The sequence below is a fragment of the Hylobates moloch genome, unplaced genomic scaffold, assembly GCF_009828535.3.
Source record: "Hylobates moloch isolate HMO894 unplaced genomic scaffold, HMol_V3 SCAFFOLD_5, whole genome shotgun sequence".
Taxonomy (NCBI): domain Eukaryota; kingdom Metazoa; phylum Chordata; class Mammalia; order Primates; family Hylobatidae; genus Hylobates; species Hylobates moloch.
Window position 1 is genome coordinate 151,645,428 of NW_026652280.1, and position 20,605 is coordinate 151,666,032.

Here is a 20,605-nt window from a genome sequence, read left to right on the forward strand (position 1 = left end):
TGGGCTGAGGTTGGGGGATTGTTTGAGGCCAGGAGTTGAAGACCAGGCTGGGCAACATAGCATGACCCCTATTTCTAAAAAAAAAAATTTTTTTAATTAGTGGGGCATGGTAGCATCTGCCCGAAGTCCCAGCTACTGGGGAGCCTGAGGTGGGAGAATCACTTGAACCCAGGAGTTCAAGATTGTAGTGAGCTATGATCACACCATTGCACTCTAGCCTGGGCTAGACCTGGGTGAGACCCTGTCTCTAAAATAGTAATAATAATAATACCCCTCATCTGTTCCTTGCTAGATTCACAGATTCTAAGGTTATTTTTTTTTTTTTCCTCCCTTCACACTGTCTGATCCCACATTAATAGGACCTATAGTGCTTTTGGAATCTTCCTTTTACTTTATTTGGTCTTCAATTGTTTGGGCCCAGGAAAAACACAAAAACAAAAACTTTTTCTTATTTTTGTTTTTCCTAGGAGAGACTTCTTGGGGGAATAAAAACAACCCAAACCCCTAGCGTTTACCCAAGCACAACAAAGCTTAATTCACAGAGCCCACCTTCCAGTCTATCTCAGCCCCTATATAGAATTGACATCGGCTGACACACGAGAGGGCCTCATGCTTTTCCCAGTGAAGCAGAAAGTTGCATCCTGAATCCTGAGCGCCTGTGTGAGTTAGTGATCACACCCTTGATGTTACCTTTCATTTCAACAGCTCTCTTGGCTCCACTTGCTCTGAGCAGTTTTCATTTCCTGCCAGCACAGTGGCACAATTTGCTGGCATTTTCTTTGGAATGCTTTTCATCAAGAACCTAATGAGTGCCTGGGTTCTGGCTGATGATAAGCATGAGGCTGCCAGGGAAATGCCAAGAGGCCCCCTCAGCTCTAGAAGGCATCTCCGCCTGATTTCCCACCTCCTGCTAACTGTGGGCTAAGGCACCCACGTATGGGAAATTTTCCATGACTAGAACTGATCTGACAAGCCACTAAAGTACATGCAAAGAAACCCGAAACCCACTAAAGCCCAGCTCCCGGACGCTTGGCCACAAGGAGTTAAGCAGAAAAATAAACCTTAATGGAGCTCACTAAATGGACTTGTTAAGCCAAACTCCTGATAACGGATACACCCAGATAACCAAGGCACACTAATGGAATACCTCCAGAGATAATCAAACTTCCACTAATTAAATAAAATGTTTTCCTATATTTAAGAATTTACTATCTACACCCAAGCATTTTACCAAAATAGAAGGTTGCTACGTTATTAGCCTAATGCAGCTCTAATGATGATCTGCACTTTTAGAGGATTATTCACTGGAGCACCTGAGGGTTTTGGCAAATGGGATTCTTCTCCCAGCTTGAAATCTCTTTCATTACCTGCTCCTCACTCTTTCAGTCCTGTGTGTATTCCCCAAATTCAGTGCTTTCCCTTTAATTTGTCTACTTGTGTTCCTTTACTTCTTATATTTGGTGTAATTCCTCCCCCTCTTAAATCCTCTTTGCTTTCAACTTTCTTACTAGTTATTTTAAAACCTAGGTTTTGTTTAAGATGACAAGTCAATCCAAGAGACTGTTACAAAGACAGTTTAATATCTACATCATGGTCATATATACAAAAGATGCTTAATAATTATTTAAGAAGGGAAGTACAATTTATCTCCCTATAAGGTCGTCTCTCTGTCCCCCACAATTTTAACTTAAAAACAATGAAAACTGATTCTAATCTCTTGCTATGATAATATTTTAAGAACTAGATCTGGATATTAGTGGTAAATGACACCAGTACTAAGATCTCCATGATGTGGTGACTCAAAGACCCTTTGGGTTCACGGCTGTGTAGAGAACATGGTGATTTAGTCTCAGTTACAGAAGGAAATCTCATTGACCTCATGTCTCACATGCCCAGGTCATCAAAGGAACAGCCTAGGCCTTGCTTTATACCTGGCCCAAATAATGAAACTTTCACAGTAATGATAAATATTAGGCTTTGTTCAATATTTTAATATATCCCCTTCCCATTATGTTAAAAACTCGCTTTCCAGAAGCATTGAAAAGTGGAATCAGAGGGTGGCTTTGGACAATTGCCCTTCAATGGCTCATCTTCCTCCTGACCACCCTGGTCCCATGCACTGTTCATTATTAGATCAGAGGCGACAAAAATTTCTGACTTGCTACATCTTCTCATCACTTAAATATGAAAGATGTCCTAATTTTATATCACAGAGAGGGAACTCACATCCCCTTTGACCCATTATTCTTGTTCCTTAATCAGCAGGCCCCAGTAAGGATGTCACTGGTCCTTTACCTTAAGAGAAGAATCCACAGGCATGAAGAATGCTTTTGCCAAGATATTTTTATATCCAAACTAAATTATTTAGCTATCCTTCCTTTTTCTCCTTTTCTCATTCTGCTTTCCTTTCTCTTTCCTTTTCTTCCTCAAATATTCATTGTGCACCTATGAGGGGCCAGTTCCAACAACACCTTCCCAGAGAGACCTTCCCCTTCCATGATTACTCAATTTTAGATAGTATCCTTGAATTTTGTGTTCACCATTGCATTTCCTTTTTATTTTATTCATAGCACTTATTGTTAACCCATATTTTCTATCTGCTTTCTTGCTTGCAGCCTGTGTCTTCAAGTTAACAATGCAAACTTCCTAAGATCAGGGAGGTATTATCTGTTTTACTGTTCCTAGCACTGGAGCTTAGTTCCTAGCACAGTGTCTATCACACATTAGGTTGGCAATACATTTTTGCTGACTGAATGAATGGTACTAGGTATGAGAGAGAGGGTTGAAATAGAAATATTATTTATTTTTATATTCAATGCTGTCTAGTGGAAAAAATTATATAAATATAATTTCACTCAAATTTTATTTAGCCAAGCTCTAGGAAGAAAAGGTACATGATGTGAATGTGTATAATGGTGAATCTTACAACAGTCTTGAAGAGTCAGGATAGTTGAGACTGTCTTTCAAGCTCAACTTGAAAGATGAGGACAAACTGATTAAGCAAAAAGGTAGGAGAAAAGCATTCCAACCAGAAGAAAATTTTTGCAGTTCCAATGCATGGAAAGAGGAGCTTTAGAACAGACTTTAAAATATTTTACCTGTTTATTTGAATATTAGGACTGTGCAGTTAATAAGGAACCTATGATATTTACAGAAATAGTTACAGAGACAACAGAAAAGTGGTAGTTAGTATTTCTTAGAATATCAACTCACCAGATGCCGTGTAGTAGAACATGGAAAAGAATGTTATGTCTAAAATATTTTCCTCCTGTCTCTCTTACTGATTTCCACAAGCATGTATTGAATATCTATTAGGAGTCATCCACTGAATTCAAATTTTTGGAAGACAATGAATTAATGGTCCAAATGCTTTCTCTCAAGAAGTTTATAATTTGGTAAGAGGAGAGAGTGTTTCAGTATAAAGTGGTAAACACAGAGAAAGAGATGTGCACATAAAAAAATAAAATATAAAGAAAGGATGTGTGTGCTAGGCTGGAATGTCAGGGAAGACTTTCTAGAAACATTCAATAAGACTAGGAGACTTCCATAAACTAAGTCTTGAAGACCAAGTGGCAATCAGAAATTTAAAGAATGGGGTGACATGGAGAGGACAGAGAGGATATAAAGGCAGATTGGACTGCCATGATAAAAGTCTTGGAAACATGAAATAAAATGATATGTGTAAAGATGAATGAGCAGTTTTATACTATTCCTATTATGTGAATTGACACTGCCTCACAGGGTTATTATGTGGATTTGATGAATTAATATATGTGAAGTATTTAGAACATGCATGGCAGACAGTGAACACTGAGTGAATGTTGGTGATCTAGTGAATATGATGATGGTTTTGGCATGTGGGGTTGCCCATGTAACAGGAGTAAGAGGATATGAGGTTCGAGAGGCAAGAAGTACACAAGACAATAAAGTCTCTGTATGTTAAGGTATCAAGCTGAGACTTTTTCTTATGGGTGATAGTATATCAGAGAAAGGTTTTAGACTGGGGAATAATATGGCCTTATTTGCACCTTGAATATATCTCTTAGTCTACAGTTGGAAAATTTTAAAATGCTGAGGACCAAAAAGGGCAGTTATGAGGTTATTAAAATGGATTAGAAGAAGTATTATGAGGATCTGAATTAAAATAGTGATAGTAAAAAAAAGAAAAAAGGATGGATTAAAAATGTACTTATTAAGCAAAATAAAGAAGACTTTTTGATTGAATCGATAGGATGTGTGGTGGGAGAAGAAGTTGAGGAGGAAAAAGTAATCAAGCATCATTCAAGATTTCTGACCTAAGTGACAAAGTGGATGGTAATACCATTAAATGGCTGATTGAATAAAGGATACATAGTAGAAGAAACAGAATTATGAGGACAAAAAAAAATGTTAAGTTCAATTTTGGACTTGTTGAGTTTTGCAGGGTCCTCAGATATCCAAGCAAAGAAATCAAGCAGTCAGTTGGTGTGGTGGTTTGAAAATATGATCACAAATTCTTTGACATTCCTCCTTGACTGTGGAGAAAAACCCTGCTGTAGGAAAGAGGCTTACAAATTTGTGCTATAGTTTTAAAATATTGTTTTATATATTTGCATGCAACTATGCACATTAGAATAATGTCTTTGGATTACTTTCATAATATTTTGATTAGTTATTTTCAAAATCTCCTTTATTTTGCTTCAGTTCTGAGGCTTAAAATTAATGGTATAACTTGAGCCACAAATAAGAAATACCAATATAACAAAACAACACACACTTTTATATATGCAGGGATTGTCCGGAGGCGTTTGGCAGGAATATAAGCTCTTCACTAGAGGGTTTATAGCGGATGCCTATTATCCTAATATATCATAATTTCTAACTGTAAATGTTATAAATTAGGAAAGACCATGAAATTTGGGAGTTACGTGGATTCAATTGAATCTCTGCTCTGCACTTACCAACAATAGCCACCGCCATTATTATTGAGACTCTGTTATGTGCCAAGCACTTAAATCTTATCCTTAAACCTCATCAGAATTCTGTAAAGTGGTTATTAATATCCTCATTTTGAATTTGAGGGTAAATGCTGAAAGAGGTTAAAGAACTTGCCCAATGTCATTAAATAAAAAGGATGGAGTTTTGGCTTAGATCTAATTTTACAGTGTGTTGGTAAGAGCTTGAATTCTTCAATAAGACAGACCCCCTATTTGGTACTGCCTCTCTACTCAACAACTGCATGGGTTGGGCAAGTGTGACTTAACAGCCCTAAGTCTTAATCTTTTATCTATAAAACAAAGATAATAACAATTTAAAGGGTTATTTTGATTAAATTATATATACATATAACTTCTTTGCTATTGTTTTGAATTTCCTCCTGTAGCTCGGAGTAGTTTGATCGTCTGAAGCCTTCTTCTCTCAACTCGTCAAAGTCATTCTCCGTCAGAAATTTGGGACTATGTGAAAAGACCAAACCTACGTCTGATTGGTGTACCTAATCAGCTCTCCTCAGCAAATGTAAAAGAACAGAAATTATAACAAACTGTCTCTCAGATCACAGTGCAATCAAACTAGAACTCAGGATTAAGAAACTCACTCAAACCCGCTCAACTACATGGAAACTGAACAACCTGCTCCTGAATGACTATTGGGTACATAATGAAATGAAGGCAGAAATAAAGATGTTCTTTGAAACCAACGAGAACAAAGACATAACATACCAGAATCTCTGAGACACATCCAAAGCAGTGTGTAGAGGGAAATTTATAGCACTAAATGCCCACAAGAGAAAGCAGGAAAGATCCAAAATTGACACCCTAACATCACAATTAAAAGAACTAGAAAAGCAAGAGCAAACACATTCAAAAGCTAGCAGAAGGCTAGAAATAACTAAAATCAGAGCAGAACTGAAGGAAATAGAGACACAAAAAACCCTTCAAAAAATTAATGAATCCAGGAGCTGCTTTTTTGAAAAGATCAACAAAATTGATAGACTGCTAGCAAGACTAATAAAGAAGAAAAGAGAGAAGAATGAAATAGATGCAATAAAAATGAAAAAGGGGATATCACCACCGATCCCACAGAAATACAATCTACCATCAGAGAATACTGCAAACACCTCTATGCAAATAAACTAGAAAATCTAGAAGAAATGGATAAATTCCTCAACAAATACACCCTCCCAAGAATAAACCAGGAAGAAGTTGAATCTCTGAATAAACCAATAACAGGCTCTGAAATTGTGGCAATAATCAATAGCTTACCAACCAAAAAGAGTCCAGGACCTGATGGATTCACAGCTGAATTCTACCAGAGGTACAAGGAGGAACTGGTACCATTCCTTCTGAAACTATTCCAATCGATAGAAAAAGAGGGAATCCTCCCTAACACATTTTATGAGGCCAGCATCGTCCTAATACCAAAGCCTGGCAGAGACATAACCAAAAAAGAGAATTTCAGACCAATATCCTTGATGAACATTGATGCAAAAAACCTCAGTAAAATACCAGCAAACCGAATCCAGCAGCACATCAAAAAGCTTATACACCATGATCAAGTGGGCTTCATCCTGGGATGCAAGGCTGGTTCAACATACGCAAATCAATAAATGTAATCCAGCATATAAACAGAACCAAAGACAAAAATCACATGATTATCTCAATAGATGCAGAAAAGGCCTTTGACAAAATTCAACAACCCTTCATGCTAAAAACTCTCAATAAATTAGGTATCGATGGGACGTATCTCAAAATAATAAGAGCTATCTATAACAAACCCACAGCCAATATCATACTGAATGGGCAAAAACTGGAAGCATTCCCTTTGAAAACTGGCACAAGACAGGGATGCCCTCTGTCACCACTCCTATTCAACATAGTGCTGGAAGTTCTGGCCAGGGCAATCAAGCAGGAGAAGGAAATAAAGGGTATTCAATTAGGAAAAGAAGAAGTCAAATTGTCCCTGTTTGCAGATGACATGATTGTATATCTAGAAAACCCCATTGTCTCAGCCCAAAATCTCCTTAAGCTGATTAGCAACTTCAGCAAAGTCGCAGGATACAAAATCAATGTACAAAAATCACAAGCATTCTTGTACACCAATCACAGACAGAGAGCCAAATCATGAGTGAACTCCCATTCACAATTGCTTCAAAGAGAATAAAATACCTAGGAATCCAACTTACAAGGGATGTGAAGGACCTCTTCAAGGAGAACTACAAACCACTGCTCAATGAAATAAAAGAGGATACAAACAAATGGAAGGCCATTCCATGCTCATGGGTTGGAAGAATCATTATCGTGAAAATGGCCATACTGCCCAAAGTAATTTATAGATTCAGTGCCATCCCCATCAAGCTACCAATGACTTTCTTCACAGAATTGGAAAAAACTACTTTAAAGTTCATATGGAACCAAAAAAGAGCCCACATCGCCAAGTCAATCCTAAGCGAAAAGAACAAAGCTGGAGGCATCACGCTTCCTGACTTCAAACTATACTGCAGGGCTACAGTAACCAAAACAGCATGGTACTGGTACCACAACAGAGACATAGATCAATGGAACAGAACAGAGCCATCAGAAATAATGCTGAATATCTACAACTATCTGATCTTTGACAAACCTGACAAAAACAAGCAATGGGGAAAGGATTCCCTATTTAATAAACGGTGCTGGGAAAACTGGCTAGCCATATGTAGAAAGCTGAAACTGGATCCCTTCCTTACACCTTATACAAAAATTAATTCAAGATGGATTAAAGACTTTTATATGTTAGACCTAAAACCATTAAAATCCTACAAGAAAACCTAGGCAATACCATTCAGGGCATGGGCAAGGACTTCATGTCTAAAACACCAAAAGCAATGGAAACAAAAGCCAAAATTGACAAATGGGATCTAATTAAACTAAAGAGCTTCTGCACAGCAAAAGAAACTACCATCAGACTGAATAGGCAACCTACAGAATGGGAGAAAATTTTTGCAACCTACTCATCTGACAAAGGGCTAATATCCAGAATCTACAATGAACTCAAACAAATTTACAAGAAAAAAACAAACAACCCCATCAAAAAGTGGGCAAAGGACATGAACAGACACTTCTCAAAAGAAGACATTTATGCAGCCAAAACACACTTGAAAAAATGCTCATCATCACCGGCCATCAGAGAAATGCAAATCAAAACCACAGTGAGACACCATCTCACACCAGTTAGAATGGCCATCATTAAAAAGTCAGAAAACAACAGGTGCTGGAGAGGATGTGGAGAAATAGGAAATTATATATACATATATATGCATATGTAAAAGATACTCAATGAATATAAGTTCTCTTTTACTATCCATTTTAAGCATATGAATTCTTACATTATTATATTTCAAAAACATTTTTGTGAGTTATCTCCCTGCGATGATGAAGGTTCTTTCCATTCTAATGACAGTTGAGATTATTTTACTTATTTTTTTAAAAGAGAGCAGCTAAACATGTAAGAAGATAACCAGTATAGAAAAACAAAAATTCACGCATGGATTACTTACCCCAATCCACTCTTGCACACTAAACTAGTATCACTAAGCTAAGTAACTAAGCTTGAAATACATAGGAATTCAATATAGAAAAAGCCTGGGAGTTCGTAATCCATTGGTGAAAATTTATCAAATAATTTAATGAATCTATCTCTTCTTACTTGTACTCCTCTCCCACCCTCATCTCTCAGTTATTTTTTTTTTTACTATCTAAAAACTGTAGAAACTCAGGACTGTAAGATTTCATTACTTTCAGAGAATACACTGTAGTATATTTACTACAAATAATTCACACAATACTACACTTGTCAAAAGGAATGAACAAAGTATATATCATGGTACAAGAGCCTTGATTTTTATTGTTTTTGCTCACTCACTAATTCTCCACCTCCAGCTTCCTGTCATGGTGAATTAGGTGCCTTTGCTGTATACAAATATTGTATTCTGGGTAATTATATATTGTGATAGGAGCCTCTGTATATTACTTTTAACTGGTGTCGGTACTGAAGGGAATAAGAAGTTTTTAGTTCTGTTTCTAGTTTGGGTTATTTTCTGACCCTAAACAGCCTGACATAAAGGAGTGCTTTTCTTTGTCAAAGGCAGCCTTTTCAAATCTAACTGCCAGACACACTATTGAGCTATGTGTTCAATTCTAATTGGCTGAGATCTTTTCAATTCGGCAGTTTCATCTTTAATGCAATGGATGTAAGATTATGTGTAGGTCTTTTCAATGGGTTTTCCATACTGGTGATTAGGGCAGAGGATTTGAACATAAGCAGGCTGCTGACTATTTCTTCTGACCAATTTAAATTGATTCATACAGGTCCTTTGTACCACAGGGAAAGGGCAGAACAAATCCAAGTGAGTGAGACAGCGATCGCTACACTTTCAGATGGAATAGTAGAAACAAAGAAGAGGGGAGATGGGGAGGGGAAACACTCTAAATACTGTAAAATTGGAGCTCTAAGCACTCTGGCAGATAAATATTGAAACTTAAACAGGAGGCTACTGTGTAGGATGAAGGTCACCAGGAAAATTATTTTCAAGATTGATTTTGATACATTTAGGTTAGAAGGGCTATGCAAATAGAAAGCATTCTTTATATCTGATTCCACAGGGAACCATACTGAGTAAACCCTTTTCTGAAAGTTTTCCAAAACAGAATATATAACTCTTCCAGAACTCCAAATCACACTTCAATGTGCCATATCAGAATAGTAGAAAGAAGGTCAGCTAAAATTTAGCTTGGGTCAGGTGAAAAAATTTGGCTTAGAGCCATTCAGATAGAGACGGGTGCTGCTGAGAAAGACTCCACAGTTTTCTGTTAAGAGATTAGACTAGGATGAACTATTTAAATTGGGTGTATCCAAAAGTACACCTATTCAAATAGACACTCTTGATTGTGAAGCTCCCTTCTTGTTTATCTCTCCCGGGATAGGATAGGGTACATGGTAAACCATGATGGGGCCATTCTTACATCAAGTAGAGTTTTAGTCCTTCCTCAACTTTACCTCCAAATTGCTCAGGGAACTCCTTAGTATGCCATATCAATTAATATAGTGATTCCCTTTCCAAGGAGACAGGGAAGCACTTCTTGTTTTAAAGGATACAGGGACAGGTGCACTGCTGACAATATTAACAAGGCCACTTCAATTCTCCCTGAACACATGAAAACAATGCAACACTTTTTTAGGAAGAGAAAAATGGCAACAATTTCATTTTGTCATTTGACTTGCTTTGCCCTAGAACATATGCAAAACATCCATCTGTCTTCTGAGCAACAACATTCAATTTGTTAAAATTCATAGTAATAATGGAATGCAACACTGATGCCTGGCACATTAGTTTGAACAAATATGGTGACAAATACAGCATATGCTGCAGAGGCCAGTGGGTAAGTCCTCTAAGCTAAAGGATCTTTGTTGACATTTCATAGGAAATCTTAGAAACTTACACAATGATTCATTGTTTCATAAAAGCATGGAATTCCACAAAAAATAAAAGTAAAGCCAGTTTTCAACTATCACTCTCAATCAGCTAAAAACAAACAAAGCCAACCCCTGTGAAGAGATAGCTGCAGGAGCAATTTCTGAGCTGCCTTCCGGAAGACTAATGCTTTGTAAACAGTCTTACACTGAAGTTCACATTTCTTGAGAGACACTGCCTGAGAATCACTTGAATAAATGCAATGTGTTGAGGAGACAGAATTTAGTAAGGCCACCTGAGATTTCAGAAAATTTAAGATTTTCCAACTGATATTTAGATATAGAGCTACCTAGACTTTTTAATACAAAGTAGAACACCTTTATGTCTAATAGAAATGCAACCATATATTCAACGAAAGACATATATCTACATATATGAATGTTCGTAACACAGTACTCTGAATAGCCCCAAATTGAAAATTATCCAAATGCTCATGAACAGTAGAATGAATTAAAAAATTGTGATATAGTCACAAAACATTATACTATACAACAATAAGAATGAACAATCTACAACTGCCTGCAACAATGTGAATGAATCTCACATATTGTTGGATGAAGAAAGCCAGACACAAAGAAGTACGCACCATAGCATTTCATTTACATAAAGTGCAGAAAGTGGCAAAACAACTATGCCACAAGAAGGCAGTGGTAACCTCCTTAGGGGAGTGATTGGAAGAGAATGTCAATGGGGCTTTTAGGGGACTTGTTATGTTCAGTTTCTTCATTTGGGTGCTGGGTGAGTTCAATTTGTGAAATTCATTGACCTATATGGTTATAATATGTGCAAGGGTATATGTGTTTGTATTTATACAATATTCAAATAAAAAGCAAAATAAGCCCACCAAAACACAGCAGGCCTATATCTAACTCATTACTTAATATTCTATGTCTGTTCACTTGTCTTTATTAAAGTAACTCCCACATCATTTTTCTACTAGCAGTCTTCAGACCTGCACATTTTTCCTTCTTGTTGTCTATACGCTTACTGCATACTTACAACAGCTCTACATTTTCATCCATCAGACTACGTTTCTCCTTTCTTTGATGGACTCTCATATCCCACTTTATTTATTTATTTATTTTTGAGATGCAGTATCACCCTGTTGCCAGGCTAGAGTGCAATGGCATGATCTCAGTTCACCGCAACCTCTGCCTCCTGGGTTCAAACTATTTCTCCTGCGTCAGCCTCCCGAGTAGCTGAGATTACAGGCATCCGCCACCACAAACAGCTAATTTTTGTATTTTTAGTAGAGACAGGGTTTCACCATGTTGGCCAGGCTGGTCTCTAAGTGCTAGGATTATAGGCATGAGCCCCCGCGCCCGGCCCATATCCCACTTTAGTCAGGAAACCTTTTAAATCAGCTTGGTAGGCTAGGAAATCTTACAGCTTAATAATTGCTATTTTCAGTACAATCTTTTAGCATTTGAGTATCTAAAAAGGTAACTATGTTTCTTTACATATTTTTAATATCGTAAAAAGACAATGCAGTCATCAAAAGTTAAAATAACAATTAAAATGTGACTTTAAAATCTGGCATATTTTTTATAGTATTCAATTGTAACTTATAATTTCAAAGACAATATATATTCTTTCATAACATCTAAAAATCTAAACTCCTTAGGAGTGTGTGTGTATATGGAGAGCTTGCTGAGGCAAATATACCTCAATAGCAATTACAAAGATGCTTTTCACCATCTGAATGTCTTTAGTTACTTCTCCCTTGAAATGATGAATTTGTTATCATCTTTATTTCTGAGCTGCTAGTAGTACCACTGCTATCACACTAAAATAGCAATTACTTAGTATTTATTTTGTGTCAGCCACTGTTCTAAGCAATTTTCATATATTATCTCATTTAATCTTTACAATCTTATGAAGTAGAATTTATAATCCTTATTTTTCAGATGAAGAAAATGGAGCTCAGAAATATTAAATAATTTGCACAAGGTCAAATAATACAGCTTGATTTAAACCCAGCTGTTCTCATACCATATCTCAAGTTTTCACCACTCTGAGCTCAGATAAGTTTATACTTAAGCAAGTAAGTTTATATTCAAATAAGTTTACACTTGGCTCCCTCATATTTTCTAGCACAGGCATTGTCAGCAGGGTAGATCTGACAAATATTTCTTTTTCCCCCCCTTGTGCTTACTTCTTTCTCATAAATTTGAAACCACATCAGAATTCCCTCATATAAGAGATAAAGACTACCTCTGAGCCCACTCTATTCTCATTATCCATCACAATTTGGTTTCTCTGGTACTTAGAAATGCGACTATTCCCTTTTCAAAGTGCCAATACTGAGAATGCCTTTGGCTCATCTGCAGCCTAGGAGTTGCCTTCTCTGATTACAGTGTATTGGACTGTTTGATCCAAGGCCCCAGAAACTCAAGTAAGATCTACAGAAGAAATGAGAGTGTTCAAGTCACGCAAGCAAAGAAATTATTGATGCACTGACATAATCTATGCACACAGTTCAATGTATCACTATAGAGACACGATGATTAAAAATATACCTTTTTCATAAGCCCACATCAAACATGTCTGCTCATCTTTTTCACCACTAGACCTGCTGGGATCACAAGCCACTAGATTCATATCAGCTCCATTATCCAGTAAGAACTGAACCAGGCGAATGTGACCGTGGTAGCAAGCAGAGTGTAATCCTGTAATAGAAAAGAATTGAAAGAACAAAAGGAGAAAAAAGAAAAGCTGCACCCCAATTTTCAAAAGACATTTATCACCACATAATAGCATTATTTCCAAAGGTATAAAGTAAGGATTGATTTCTTTGATAAAGAACTAATTTTATTATTGACCAAACGAGACATTACTTTAAGCAAAACGGGTATTATATTTTACTCAATCTTCTATAGAGACTGTCTTTTCCTCAGTACAATTATAGTATTTCTACATCCACTGTAATTACCAAGAACAAATGTTAGCATCTTTACACAAGTAAAAGAACAAAGACCCATCACAGGTTATTTATTTATTTTTTTTTTTGATCACCAAATCAAGGGCAGAGCAGTGTGGTCAGTCTGTCCCTAGTGCTGGCCATAAGAGGATGCATTGACTGCAAATAATTTAACACAATAATAAAATTGACCAAAAAGTCAGTCTGCTTTTTATTATTATCAGTCATTATCAATTCTAAATGCTGTCAGTTGATAAAATACCCTTTCCCACTGGAGTTGAGCACTCCCAATGCCCCCACATCCCTTTGCATACCATTATTCTTAATCATTGATAAGCATCTGGAACTAGTGATGTTTTCACCACAGTCTTACCAGTGTGCCCATCCCTTCCTTGGTGGTTGATGTTTATGACATTCTGATCAAGAAGAAATTTGACTAGGTCAATGCTCTTGCCATAGGTACAAGCACTGAAAAAAAAGCATAAAACAAGAAAGAAGGTCCTTGTTATGGACTAAATTGTGCCCTCTCCCCCGCACCTTGAAAAATCATATGTTGAAGTTATAACCCCCATAACCTGACAATGAGACTGTATTTAGGGATTGTGTCTTTAAAGAGGTACTTAATTTAAAATGGGGTCATTAGGGTGGGCCCCAATTCAATATGACATCCTTGTAAGAAGAATCTGGGATTAAGACACAGGTGACACAGAGAGGCAGCCATGTGAAGACACAGCAAGAAGGCAGCCATCTGCAAGCCAAGGGAAGAGGCCGCAGGAGAAGCCAAACCTGTTGACACCTTGATCTTGGACTTCTAGCCTCCAGAATTGTGAGATGATAAATTTCTGTTGCTTAAGCGACCCAGTCTGTGGTATTTCTTTATGGCAGTCCTAACAAACAAATGCAGCCCTGATTAAGCCAGGCATTCTAGATGCACATACGTATATAAGAGAGCCAAAGAAACAGAGAAGGGAGGAGGTGATGAAAAATAAACAAGCACCATCTACAAAGGCTAAATAAAAATGTAGTTATATGGTGAGAAAATCCTAAAGATTCTCACATCTGGACCTTTAAGAAAAGAGCTGTATAAAATTTCCAGTGTTTTTTATCAAATGTTTTCAGGGATATTAGTTATTTTTCATAAAAGAGATAAGATATAAGAGTTCCCTGCATTTTTAGCTGCAGGGCCTAGGAATTATTCTGCAGGACAATCAAATTAGAAATTCAGGAGGCTTCTGAGAGTTTTAGTCAAATCCAGGCCACAGTCTGAAATGATTCCCGGTAAAACCATCTACTGCCTCTCCAAACACTTCCTTGACCAGAGGGTAAGATCTCGAAGCTTTCATTTTACTGAAGGAGCATTAGTTGTGGACTCAAAATCCAGAATTCTGCCACACACAAACCAGAGGATCCTGGACAAGTTCTTTGATCTCTGTGAGTTTTAGTTTTACCATCTATGAAACAATGATAGACAATACCTTCTCAATTTGCCAAATTGTTGCTGAAATTTCAAGTGAATTAATGCTTATAGAATCACATTACAAATTGTAGAGGACCTTTCATTATCAGCTCTTTCCAGGTGTGAGAAAGTATTTGTGGAAAAATTAATAAATTTCAAGATGCAAGGAAATAAGATTTTTATAGATAAATTTTGCACATAGATTTGTTGAAATACTTATCTGAAATTCTGATTTCTACTGTTTATTGGGAAAGCTAAGATGCATTGAGAAAAAGTTTTTGTATGAAATTAGCATGCCTAGTAATGACTACTGGATTTAACTTTTTGATTAGTAATTCTCATAAATGTTCTTTTCCTGTAGTTTCCCTCAGACCTCTGCTTTTGCTATCACTTATTAACTAACAATACTCTACATTCAAATCATGAAGAGATATGAGGTATGTAATAAGTGACTGGAAGGAACTAGCATTGGGAAAAGCCCCAACTAAATAATGGCTAAAGGAAGGGCATAGGGACTCGGTTCTAGAAAAAAGAGGGAGGTCACTGGGTCTTAGCATTTCCTCTTCCTGGGATGGCTTTGCCTCAGCTTGCCTAAGTCATTTTTCTTTCATGAAATACCATTCATTCTTCATCCAATTAAACTGAATATGAAGTATTCTAATGAACCAAAGGCAGAATTCATTACTGACCCCTCTGCTTCTTTGTAATTTCAATCTTACAGTGCTTATCACACTGTAATATGGTACTGGATACACCTCTGTTTACTTTGATACCTTACAATAGGGCTCCTTTAAGGACGGAAAGAATCCTGTCATCTTAATGTCCCCAGTAGCACCAATACAAGGTAGGTCTTTAATAACTTTTTCTTGAATTATTGAGGGAATAAAAAAACTACCATCTCAGTGCAATGTATCATATCATCATTAACTATTTGCATTATAAATACGACCCATAACAGTACACATTTAATATTGATTCATTGCTCTTTTTCAAAGAAACTAATTACAGAAAATGAGTTCTGAATATATGCACATATATGTGCATATATATGTGCATGTATACACACATATATATACATGCACATATATATGCACATATATACACGCACACATGTGTATATGTGTACATATATATACATATATATTTGTACATGTGTCTGTATACATATGAAAACCACAACAGAAATGTACTGAGTGCTTGCTCTGTGCAAAATACTATGTACATAGAAAAATTCATATTCAGAGTGAATTCCTCATGTAAAAGGAGTTTCTTTTATAAATATTTGCTTAAAATGAATATAACAAAAACATTAATCTGTTAATCTGAGTAGCCACAGGCTTACACAAAATAAAACAATTGGGTATATACTTTCAACTCACTTCACAAATCTTCTCATACAAACAATCTTTTGGAGGTGACAGTCACCCTCTGATTACAGTTGGTTTCAATTTTAGTGCATGAAGTAGCAAAATGATTTGAAAACTAGCCTGAGGTGTCAGCTGTAACAGGCATGACCTAATGGGAAGAAGAATACCAGCAACCAGTACGTATCAGTTCTGCCAACTGTCCCCTGCAGGGACAGATTCCACTGATCCATTTGACTGAAGGTATGATCTAAGGAGTTCTTGCATCTGTTCTGTTACTGAGTGTGTAGAAAACAGACAAAATATTTTGGTACTAGAACATGAAGAAATGTAAAAAGCACAAAATTTAGAATTGGGTAGGCATTTGCAACATTATTTTCTATCCATAAGAAACTTTGGCAAGTTACTTAGTTTTTCTGAGCCTCAGTTTTCTCTTCTGTAAAAGAGAGATAATAAATCCAACTTCATAAAATGTTGTAAGGATTACACGAGATAATGGATGCAAATCATCTGGCATATGGTCACTGTTCCATAAATGGTGGTTTGTTCACCCTTTTTTTGACTGAGTCTTTGGTTGACAAGAAAAATCTGGAAATGTATGTGAAATTTGACAGGCTGATGCCTGATGCAGAAGCACAAGCTTAATTTTAGTTTGGTGAGAATAAAGAGAGTCTCCTCATTTTTATTATTTCTCAGTGCAATACAAAAACATGATGTGAACAACAAATTAGTCTCAAATACATTTTTAGAGGTTACAAACTAATGAAAACATATGTAATGTGTAGGCAATGGACAAATTTTCAAGATCTACTAAATATAAATCACTATGCTTTTAGTGTTTTAGCAAAATAGTTACTCATTAAAAATGAAGGCCTTAGATTTTATGAAACATCCGCCTTCCTTTTGGGCATTTTACGAAACTATAGCTCTGACTTATTAGTAATCTTTTCTTTTTCTCTCTTTTTATTTTGGTTGCAACGTTTCTAATCCCAGCTGTTCCTTCAGTGTGCTTTTCTAGAGCACACTGTAAAGGGCTCTCATGAATTCCTAGAGAAGAGCTAATGCTTTCTTAGGTATTTGAGTGGCCACCCTGACTAGGCTTTTACAGGCTGACGGATGTTTTAGACAGGTAGACACATTTTCACGTAAGGTTTAAGTGGAAAGGAGAAAAGTGTCACATTTAATGCTGATGAATTCTGGTAATGAGATTCTTCTTGGAGGTGGATTATGGGCACATCCCTTTTTGGCAGCTTTCCATGGAGTGAAGAGGAATAGAAGCAATATGCTTACAGATGTTGATATGCCTGTTGCCTTGGCAACATCAGTCCCTGTCTTTGTGGCTGCTGCCAGGAACACAGCATCTGGCTCCGGCCCCATCTGTTGTACTGACTGCAGCATCTGCCTCCACCTTTTCTTCCATGCATCTAGCTCAGGCTCTTTGTCCTCTGCCCTACCTTTGCTATTGCTCTCTGATTGCAACATCTGCCACTATTTGTTCTTGCTTTATACACACAACTTCAGGTGCTTTAGAGTGTCAGCTAAGTTTAGTGGCTATTGCACTTCAATATTTTTACCTATGAAAAGCTGTTTCACTGAAGATGTTTTCCTTAGTCAGACTTTCTGTTCCTGATATTTGGATGATTTCCTTGGCAACTTCAAATTTGCCATTGTAGCATGCCCTAGATTTGAAGAAAATATCTTGTTAATATTGTAACCAAGTACATGCAGTATACCTGGAGAACCTATGGAATGCTACATAATACTCACAGGTGCAAGGGGGTATCTCCATAGATATTAACAACATGAGGTTGAACTTCCAAATCACTTTGCAGCAGATACTTAACTATATCATGGTGTCCAAATCGAGAACAGAAATGGAGTGGGACATGGTCTTCATTATCTTGGGCATTCACTGTTATCAGCAAGAAAGAAAAAGATACGTTATCTAGAATTCTTTGTTTCTCAGCCTTCATATGTATAGTACCACGGACATTTGCAAGTGCCTGAGTGATTCCTAGAAATTGCCAGTTAGTGATAATCATAAAGGAAATTAAGGGCGACCAATTTTTAAGATTATAATGTTATTCTATTGCCTACTACCACATTAAACAGGTTTCCTTCTAGCTTCCATAAATTCTATGGAACACATCCAATCAAATCTATCTCACACAATGGAACAGTTCGGGAAACAAATAGCATCCAAAGGGTACACGTGGCCTTATTTCCACAAGGATCACCTTTCAAATTGATTTTTTTTTTTTTATCTGAATGATGTTAGGAATTACAGATCCTGGCCAGAGCACCATTCCCAGAGATTTGGGTTCAGTAGGTTAGAGTGGGGCCCCACAATCTGTATGTTTACAACACTGTTGTAAACAGCTCTGATGTATCCCCTTAGCTGAAAATTGCCATAACACAGTATGCAAAGCATGGTATCATGAAAGGAAAAGCACTTTAGACTTAGGCAGACCTCATTAATTGTTTTACTTTAGACAGGTTATTTAAAATTCAATTCTTCATTCAGTAGTGGACATGTGTCCTTCTCGTTGAAACACCCAGCCTTATAACCTCTTCTGACGTTTGGGTAATTCCGTATGCTACAAGTATTAATGAGAAGCCAAGACTACATTCTATCATAGAAGCAGAAAATGTGCTTTCCAAGATCTGTTTGCAGCTAGGGAACAGAATTAGCAGAGGGTGACCATATGTCCTGGTTTAGGCTTGTTATACTGGAATAATTCTTAATAATGACACTTTTACTCTCAACAGTTCCCTGGTTCTGGATACCTATCTGTAGACTCCTCCAATCAACACATAATATGAGACTCTGACTTCAGAGCTGATGACATAAAAAGCAGGGCCTAATCTATCTTGGCAATGTGGCAGTGGTGGCAGTAGCTCCATCCAACTTCCCATGGTAGCAATTCCAGCCACAGATTCAATGCCCTGCACTGTTGGCATCAGAGCACAAGAGTTTATGTGTGCCTAGCAAGGGTGGCAGTGCATCTTCACAGGACCACATTTGGGCATGATTTTGGATGTTGTTCCTCACTGTGAGAATTTCAAACATGGCTTTCTACTCTGTTCTGAGGAAGAAGATTCTGTGTGCTACATAATATCCTTTAATCTACTCCTTTTATGCCTAAATTAGCAAGAGTTAGTTTCTAATACTTAAAAGTAAAAAAAACAAAACAACAACAAAAAAAACTTGACAGATACACTCTCTTTCCTCAACAAGAATCAAATGATCACTATGTATTAGCCATTAAGCTAGTGTTGGAGGTATGGATGTCTTATCAGTAACAATGGATATAACAAGATCATTGTTCCAGGGATGCTGAAAAGAATAAAGCGGTTCATGATTGGAAAGCGTCTGTCTTAGAAATTTGCTATGTCCAAAGTTAGTAACAGATATATGCAGAGTCTATACTCTCAAATAACCTACAGTCTAGTTAAACAGTCAATAATTACAGTCCTGAAGTAATAACAACTGAACATCAAACTGCTCAATTCCTAATCTGGCTTTAATAATTTTTAAAACTAAAATAATGGAATCAACTGCTCTAAAGCCATTTGTTTTATTGTTTGATTACTTTGTCAATCTAGACAGGGTCTTAATTAGGCCTTGTAGCCGCTATATTTGTAGACAATCATCCTCATTTTGATGTCCTGCAAGATTTTAAGACAAAGGGAAATCTTTAACAAAGTCACTGAGCTTCTCCTCCCAAGGCTGTTATTACACAAACCTTTGAATCTTTTTTTATTAATGAGTAGCTCAAAAAGACACCTTTCATTCAGAAGAATGTTCTTGGTTCTTTTGATTATCTCCCTTTTTAAAAAGCTTTTCCTTTGTTCACATTCTGTTCTAAGCCAGGGAAAGTCAATGCCACAAGTCAATGCTTGAGAACAGTTAGGAGTCCAGGGCATCTGGAGCGTAACATGTGGAAGTCAGTGTGGCGATTCCTCAGGGATCTCGAACTAGAAATACCATTTGACCCAGCCATCCCATTACTGGGTATATACCCAAAGGACTATAAATCATGCTGCTATAAAGACACATGCACACGTATGTTTATTGCAGCACTATTCACAATAGCAAAGAGTTGGAACCAACCCAAATGTCCAACAACGATAGACTGGATTAAGAAAATGTGGCACATATACACCATGGAATACTATGCAGCCATAAAAAATGATGAGTTCGTGTCCTTTGTAGGGACATGGATGAAACTGGAAAACATCATTCTCAGTAAACTATCGCAAGGACAAAAAACCAAACACCGCATGTTCTCACTCATAGGTGGGAATTGAACAATGAGGACTCATGGACACAGGAAGGGGAACATCACACTCCGGGGACTGTTGTAGGTGGGGGGTGG

General features: G+C 37.0%; 1 protein-coding gene across 1 annotated transcript in view; it reads right to left on the reverse strand.

The window, feature by feature from the left end:
* Window positions 1-20,605, reverse strand: part of LOC116469888 (fucose-1-phosphate guanylyltransferase) — a 341,977-nt gene that overhangs the window by 176,792 nt on the left and 144,580 nt on the right. The window contains exons 10-13 of the mRNA XM_032155579.2: window positions 17,994-18,138; window positions 17,801-17,905; window positions 13,780-13,874; window positions 13,006-13,155 (exon numbers count right to left, since the gene is read on the reverse strand). Of these exons, the coding sequence (XP_032011470.1) occupies window positions 13,006-13,155; window positions 13,780-13,874; window positions 17,801-17,905; window positions 17,994-18,138 (495 nt within the window). The remainder of the gene's footprint in view (window positions 1-13,005; window positions 13,156-13,779; window positions 13,875-17,800; window positions 17,906-17,993; window positions 18,139-20,605) is intronic.